The following is an 8054-nucleotide window of genomic DNA, read 5'->3' on the forward strand; positions in this document are numbered from 1 at the left end:
GGCTACCGTGAGGGGCGGCCGGTACCTTCCTCGGACCCGCCGAAGGCACGGAAACAACGTCCCGATGGTTAAAACACGAGTGGGGGGGAAACGAGGTTTGATCCTAAAGCTGAGGCTGCCCGAGCGGAAGATAAGTCATGTCCCTCTAAGTACCTCGTGTGTACCTCGTGCCTCATTTAACTTAATTGCGCTGATTGACAAGCAGTTTTAATGTCAAAAACTAAAACCAACATCTCACAAGGCGAACGAGCCTGCTCTTGCGAAAGCAAACTGGGGGTGCCACCGAGCAGTGCAAGCGCTTACTCACTTTCGTGTAGCGCATTGTCCTGTGGAGAGGCGGCAGCGGTGCTGACTTCATGTCCTGACCCCTCTCGTGAGCTGCCTTGGGCCATGCAGCCCCCTTTCTGCGTCGCTGCGTTGCAAGATTTGGTTCTGAGGGCACCAAGATGCCTTTTTCTGGATGTAAATTAACAATCAGTAACAAAACAGTCGTAACGCCTTTTCTTTGCCTTCCAACACGTGTACTGTTTAACTTGCAGAAATGGGGCGAAGCAAGGGGTCCACTGTCACCTTCTTTCCTGAATCAGGCTTTTTGTTGTGGGAACTGACAGTCTTTTCCATTTAGAATAGGAAAAGTTGGAAATCAGAAGCGAGTCGTCGGTGTGCTGCTGGGCTCGTGGCAGAAAAAAATACTAGATGTGTCCAACAGTTTTGCAGGTGAGTTTGGGTGTCCTGCCCTTCCTCAAACCCACTGAATTATTTAAGAGATGAATTGCATCATGGGGTTTTTTTAAGCCACCCTGCCAGAGCACAGATTGTTCCCTCCATGTTCAGATCTGCTATATCTTAACAAAAATGCTTACTGCTGTCAAAAATACACCTATTCCGGCCAGTCTTGTCCTGCATCTTCCCTGTGCACTGTGGAATGTTTCGGGAGCAGGTGTAAACCTCTTTGAAAATGCTGATGGATGTTTTTCTGCATTGGACTTGCTGACCTCTGCTAAGTGATCAGTGTCTCAGTATGTCACACAGAGATCAGAGTGCTCGGTGCTGATGTAGCTGTTACTTACTTCTGTAAAGATGTAATGTATATTTTAGCCTTGCTCTTTTTTCTCTGATCTCATCCAATTAATTACTACTCGTTTCCTTAAGTATATTGCTAATAGGGTTGAAATAGTTTCTTCTTAAATATTTATATGTGATAGTAAAGGTACTTCTTGAATGCATGGCTTTTGCTGACCCATTTGTTTTAGTTAGATCATTTCCTTCCCAGCAGACTACTCTATGACAAAGCAAAATGATCTCAGTTTATATATATATTGAGTTTCCAGTTTACATGAAGTTTTCTCCCAAGTGTGGACTCTTTCTTTTTTCCTCCGATTTTTGGAAGAGGTTTTTCCATTTCAGATGAAAAAGGTGTTGGTTTTTTTTTGTCGTTTTCACAGCCTTTCAACTATGAAGGTTTTACTATACCTGCAAATTAAAAGACTGAGGCCAGTCTTTGTTCTCAGAACCGAGCCTGTGTGCCTGTATACATGCTGAGAAAATAACTAGCCATTTTCTCAAGGATAAATAGTCCTTACTTAAATGCCTCACAGTGTTCTAGTAGTCTGTAAATGTGCTGATGACGTGTTATACACAGAAAACGAATTTTTTTCTTGATCAACAAGCTGTAGAGTCTGCTGGGATACTCAGTTTGTCACATCAAATATCTGCGCACACTACTGAGTTACTTTGTATGTAGGAGGATTTCTCTCTGATACTTGGTGTTGTCCACCAAGGATAACTCACAGAATGCTTGACGTTTCCTTGCTCAGTTCTAAACTGTTAGCATTGATGAGACAGCCTTTGCGTGAGAGAACATGACAGATTAGCTTGGGCAGCAGTGTTGCACAACAGTTGAAACCGATTAAAATCCACTGTCCTTTAACAGCCAAAGATATCCCAACCCCCAGTCTTTCTGTAAACATCTTCATTTTGGAAGTTGGTTTCTTAAACACTGGTATTTTGGTTTATTCCCAGTACCTTTTGATGAAGACGACAAGGATGATACTGTGTGGTTCCTAGACCATGACTATCTAGAGAACATGTATGGAATGTTTAAGAAGGTTAACGGTAAGTTGAGGTCGTCTTGCCATCAGGATCTTTGAAGACGATGGGGAAATGAATTCGTAGTAAGGTAGAGAATTAATTGCTCACATAAGAAGCCACTCCATGCTAATTCTTTGCATGGCTTCACTTTCACTGATGGGTTTCCACTGGTTAATTTGTGCAAGTAGTTTGTGATCTTAACACATTAATTTATATCTCGCTAGTTTTCCCAAGACTCCTGACAGCTTTGTATCTTCAGAATAACTCAGATTTCAAAATGCCATTATTTCTGAAGAATTTCAGAGCTTTCTCTCTAAAATCTATTCTGTACAGGTGTGCCCTGGAGTTAAAAAGTGTCTTTACCGCTCAGTTGCAGCTGAATGTTCAGTCATAACTTCAATTCCTGTGAAGTTTCCTAGGCCTGGGACCAGTTGTCATTCTCATGATGCAATTTCATTTCTAGAATTTTTGCGTCTCTAGGTGTCGGTTTCAAGCTGTTGCATCCTGATAGCTGCAAAATTAATAAATCATATTAAATAGTCCAGTTCAGTTACAAATCTAGGAATGAAATTACATATGTAGTTAGTAAGCTATGATAGGTACAATTAGTAAACTCTTTGTCACTACGCATGTCATTGCCTTGCTTCCTGTAATTTATTTCCGCCTACACGCATCAGATTTTCATGCTTGCTAATTTGATATCTGCCTAAATCTTTCTGCTATTGTCTTACCGTGCAGTTCTGATTTAGAATCCTTTCTGGTTTTGCTCAGCTAGAGAAAGAATAGTTGGTTGGTACCACACGGGCCCTAAGCTGCACAAGAATGACATCGCCATCAACGAACTGATGAAAAGATACTGTCCTAACTCTGTAAGTGCAGCACTTCTTTGGTTGGGAGAGCAGGGTCCTCTCTCTGCCTAAATCTGAGAATCCTTGGCCCCAAATTTGTTACTGGTGATGCAGTGTGTTAAAAGACATGGTAGCTGCAAAGGGATTGAGGAACTCAGATCAGAGTCTTTTGAAAGAGCTATAGATGTCTTGTCTTAGATCCTGGAGTTTACACCTCTGAGCAGCCAGTGTGCCATTGCTCTGCAATGAAGAGCTGACTTGGGGATTTTTTTTGTGGTCTTTGAATGAAACCCAGTTTTCTGAAACGTTCGCTTTTTCCATAAGGTGTTGGTGATTATTGATGTGAAGCCAAAGGACCTGGGGCTGCCCACAGAAGCTTATATTTCTGTTGAAGAAGTTCACGATGTGAGTATTCACCATGTCTCTCTACCTTTTCCTAGGAACGGGGTTTCCATTAAAAAATGGCCTTCTAAGATTGCCTTATTTTCTGAAGGATGTACCTTTGACATACAGGATGTTGCACTCACTAGTGAGGGTCTGTGACTTGCAGCCAAAATCTGCTGACATTAGAGGCTGAACCCCAGTTGTAATGCATGCATTTGTAACTAAAGCTTTCATCCACCGGTGCGCTTGGAAGAAAAGCTCTGTGTTACTGTTTGACCTGAGGAATTCCACAGCTCTGGCGGTCCATGTGATTTAGATGTTTCTTACCTGTTTCTGTCACATCTGTTGCCATGAATAAAGTCACAGATTGGAGTGCTTTTAAGATGTCGCTCTGACACGTCAGCCTGTTTGCCGAGGTGTTGAGTAATGGTGTGCTTACTCATCTGTGCACCTGGCAGTGCTGGGTAGGTCAGGCATGAGCAACACTTACTAATCCATTGCAGCACCATGCAGACAAACAACATACAGTAATAAGTCACCTTTAGCTTTTCATTTGCAGGGTTTTGATTTAAATTACATTCAGGATATGTATACAAGCAAGTTTGATCCTTTTGCCTTTCTGAGGCATTCTCAGGTATTCAGCTGCTGAAGCTTTTAAACATCTTCCTTAATATCCAGTGTCTTAAGTTGTACTTTGAATGAGATTGCTCCATACTGGTTGTTTAGGGGTTTTTTTCTGGAATTGTGTATGTTTCTAGCTGGCTGAGAGCAAATATCAGGATGATGAAAGGTATCCCAAAATGTAATAAGGTTGTATCTGGAAAGTAAGAAATAATTGTGATATTTAGAGGTACTTTCCATTCTACCCACCGGTACATAAAATACATCAATTGAAAATTACACAGAGCACAGGAAAGAAGAAACTGTTCACAGCTCTGTACTTGCAACAGATGCTAACCCTCATTAAGTCAAGAAAAATCCAACTAGAGCCTTTCCTTTGATTTCTTATGGACTCTGTATAACCGCTGTGTTGGTTTCATTAACACAGTTTCTCATACTCTAAAATCAGTCTTTTTAAAGATACTGTGATTCACTTACAGCCTTCTTCCCCAAGCTGTGTACTGCTGTCCCCTGAGGTGCTGTTTGGACATAATTTGCCCCACTGCCTCTTCCTGATCCTGTAAACAGGCATCAGTTAATCTGACAGGGTGGCATTGCATGAGCTGCCCCACCGGTCGCGTGGGGACGCCTGTGCTGGCTGGTTCACGTGCACCTTCATTCCCGTGGCTCCGTCTGACCATATCTCCTCTATCCTTGTGCCCCGAAGGACGGCACTCCAACCTCCAAGACGTTTGAGCACGTGACCAGTGAGATTGGAGCAGAGGAGGCAGAGGAAGTTGGTGTTGAACACTTGCTACGGTAAGCACCTTTAACGTGAAAGTGTTCTTGGGAGACTTGCATAGGACCATAATCTGATCCATCTGGCGTCTTCGAGTGCCAGGTTCTCCTTCAGCGTGCTACTTAAACGTTACAGTGTATTCACTTAGCAGTCTTGCCTGGCGTATTTGCTCACTGCTAGTGAAAAGTGTGACTGCCCACTGACAAGATGATGAAAACTACACATTGATGCAATCAAAGCTGCAGGATATCACATCATTTGTGAGGGCTGAACGGGAGCATTGTTCATGGCTCTGTAGCTCTCCAGACAAAAAAAAGAGAGCAGTCACCCTCTGAAATACTGTTGTTTCTCTCGCCCTCTAACCAGTGTTACAAATAGTATTCAGAAGAGAACATACACATGCCACAGGATACATCAGTGGTCTATTGTAGATATACTTTGTAGCATACATCTGCTTGTGCTCCTTGTTTGAAGGGGCACATTCATTTGACTTATGCTTCAAACTGCTTTTCTTTTTAGGCTGGAAAGAGCTCTTAATGGGCCCAGCTGCTAATGAGAATACAAAGTAATATTCTAATGCTGATTCTTCCTGTGGTGGGTGTTTCAGGGATATCAAGGACACCACAGTGGGCACACTGTCCCAGCGGATCACAAATCAGGTCCATGGCTTGAAGGGACTGAACTCCAAGCTTCTGGACATCAGGAGCTACCTAGAGAAAGTAGCCATGGGCAAACTCCCCATCAATCACCAGATCATCTACCACCTCCAGGATGTCTTCAACCTGCTACCAGATGTCAACCTGCAAGAGTTTGTCAAGGCCTTTTACCTGAAGACCAACGACCAGATGGTGGTGGTTTACCTGGCTTCTCTCATCCGTTCTGTGGTTGCCCTGCACAACCTCATTAACAACAAGATTGCCAACAGGGATGCAGAGAAGAAAGAAGGACAGGAAAAAGAAGACAGTAAAAAGGAGAGAAAAGATGAGAAAGAGAAAGACAAGGAGAAGAGCGATGTCAAGAAAGAGGAGAAAAAGGAGAAAAAGTAAAAGGTGTAGGTTTTTTATTTGTAAATTAAAAATCTTGTAAACTAAATCAGTTTGGTGCTGGATTCCTGTCTCTTGGAGGGTCAGAGGTCTGCTCTGGGATCTGCTTTTTGTGCTCACCACGACATGGCTGGAGAGGTTTCCTCAAGCAAACAGCCACAGTAAGGCCTCAGCACCCAGCCAGGGAGGGCTCAAAGCCAGGGGAAAGTGTGTTGTTTTTTTGATGCAGCACTGTTCCTCCCCTCCATGGGCCACCACAGCCTTGAGGCCAACAGCTGAGGATTTTTACCAGGTGCTTTGTTATGCTTCAGATATGGTCTAGTCTTACTCAATACCAAGTTTTCACTCCTAGGTGAGAACCAGTTTGTTCACATGAATTAATTTTTGAGCTGAGCAGGAGGGGCCAAGTTCCAGAAGCACCACACAGTGACGAGTGAAGGGGCTGGTGCTGGTTTTTTCAGCTGTACCTTGTGCTGGGCTAGTTTTATTTTTTTCCTGTCCTTTGTATCTGGCCGGTGACAGGATTGGGGTTGGCTCTTGTTACCTGCCACTTGAAAAAGTAGTAGATAAAAGCTGTACTCCTGGCTGGTGTGATGCTCTGCAGGGAGACACAGAGGAGAGAGAAGGTGGGATCCTGTCACCACCCTGGCCAGGGCTGGAACAGCAGCCAGGGCTCCTGGTGACCACACGTGCTGCATCAGCACCCTGGTGCCAGGAGAGTGGAAAGTGCCAGCAGCAATGGAAGCATTGCTGCTGGGATTGGGCTGGCACTGGCAAGGATCACCCACAAAGTACAGGCTATTAAAAAAAACCAAAAATACAGCCCCTCCAAAAAACCCTCCAAACTCACACAAAAAACTGATACGCCAAAGCAGCTGCAGAAAAGCAAAGTCATGGCAGAATTACAGGATGCAGGCTGTCCCAGTGATAGGAACAGTGAGTTTTGTTTAGCTCTGATTTTGTTGGTGTTTTCACTAAACACCACAACCCTGTGGCCACTGGCCTCGTGCACATGATTCTGTTTCACTGGTGCTGCTCTCGGTTCACGTGGTGGCTCAGGGAGGCAGCTCCAGCTCTGGCAAAGGACCCTGCCACCACTTTTAGCCGAGTGAATTAGAGGTGGGATGAAGCCTGATCCTCCGGCGCCGTGTGGACACCAGTAAGGAGCTCTGGGTGCCCATCCCAGCCTAGACATCCTGGTGGTTGTACCAGGCTGTCCCCCCATGCAATGCACTGATAGGAACACGTACATCGGCAGCTGCTTTATGATTTATTGCACAAGAAATCGGTATGGCTGAGGCAGGATGGTGCAGTACAAAACTATTCGGTTACGAGTCAAAAGCTATTGCGGTGTCTGGTATCCATAGACTTCCTTTATGTACAGCTATGTACACCAGCGCTCACGTGGGTCCATATCCCCTCTTGCACAGAAGGGAGAGGGGGAAGCAGAAGTGGCACCCAGATAAGTGACAGAGGCCTGATCCTGCCCTCACCCACAGCTTCAGGAGCTCCTGCCACCAGCCAGCCCGTGACAGGAAACACAGGGAGTCTGGGCTGAACCCATAACCAAGCAAAGGACAGATGTACCCCAACATGACCAGAGCCCCCAAGGCTGCTGTGGAGCATCAGCTCCAAGCAACAAACCACTTAACACAGGACACATACAACTGCAAAGGGGCCACATGCTTGCAAATCAAACACATAACAAACATATTGCTGGGCCCTGGCTCTGCGTGGTTTGGGTCTGGCACGGGAAGGGGCCATCCTGGACCTTGCACAGTGCAACATCAACTGTGGTTCTCCATTACTTTTGCTGGGTGAAGGATAGGACCCAAAAGTGACCCAAGAGTCAGTTCAAGAACCATCTCCCCTCCTCACCTGCACCTATTAAAGTGCCATGAAAAGGCAGAAAACACTGGGACAAAAATAGCCTGTGCCAAAATCAGATCACATTTAACTGCGTCTGCAAGTGGGGACCAGAGAACCTCGGTGCACCTCGTGCTGCCTGCTAAGTGCTTCCCCCCATCCCCTCTGCGCAAATTCGCACCCCTCGTGAGCTGAGCAGAACCAGAGAGGGGCGAGAGGTGTAAACACCTCATCGCACCTCAGATTTCTTTAGGGAGGAAAACATGGACCCGTTTCCCCCAGGGCTGCGATAATACAGATCGCACCCAGGAACAAGAGCAACAGCATCTGCACATCCTGTGCACCATCCTGCAGAGAGGGCTCAGCGCCGAGCTCTGCGGGCAGCACTTCAAGCCCAGCAGCGCTCCAGGGCCCCCCCCAACC

At 45.5% G+C, this 8054-nt stretch overlaps 1 protein-coding gene across 1 annotated transcript; it reads left to right on the forward strand.

Moving 5' to 3' along the window:
• Window positions 1-611: 611 nt before the first annotated feature.
• PSMD7 (proteasome (prosome, macropain) 26S subunit, non-ATPase, 7) lies at window positions 612-5814 on the forward strand (the record flags this gene model as incomplete). The annotated part of the gene is made up of 6 exons (XM_010012944.1): window positions 612-717; window positions 2023-2115; window positions 2863-2960; window positions 3264-3344; window positions 4651-4742; window positions 5330-5814. Coding segments are annotated over 6 exons (909 nt in total), but the record flags the coding sequence as incomplete, so codon positions are not given.
• Between the last annotated feature and the right edge of the window lie 2240 nt (window positions 5815-8054).

This window comes from Nestor notabilis, unplaced genomic scaffold (genome assembly GCF_000696875.1).
Source record: "Nestor notabilis isolate BGI_N333 unplaced genomic scaffold, ASM69687v1 scaffold12424, whole genome shotgun sequence".
NCBI lineage: Eukaryota > Metazoa > Chordata > Aves > Psittaciformes > Psittacidae > Nestor > Nestor notabilis.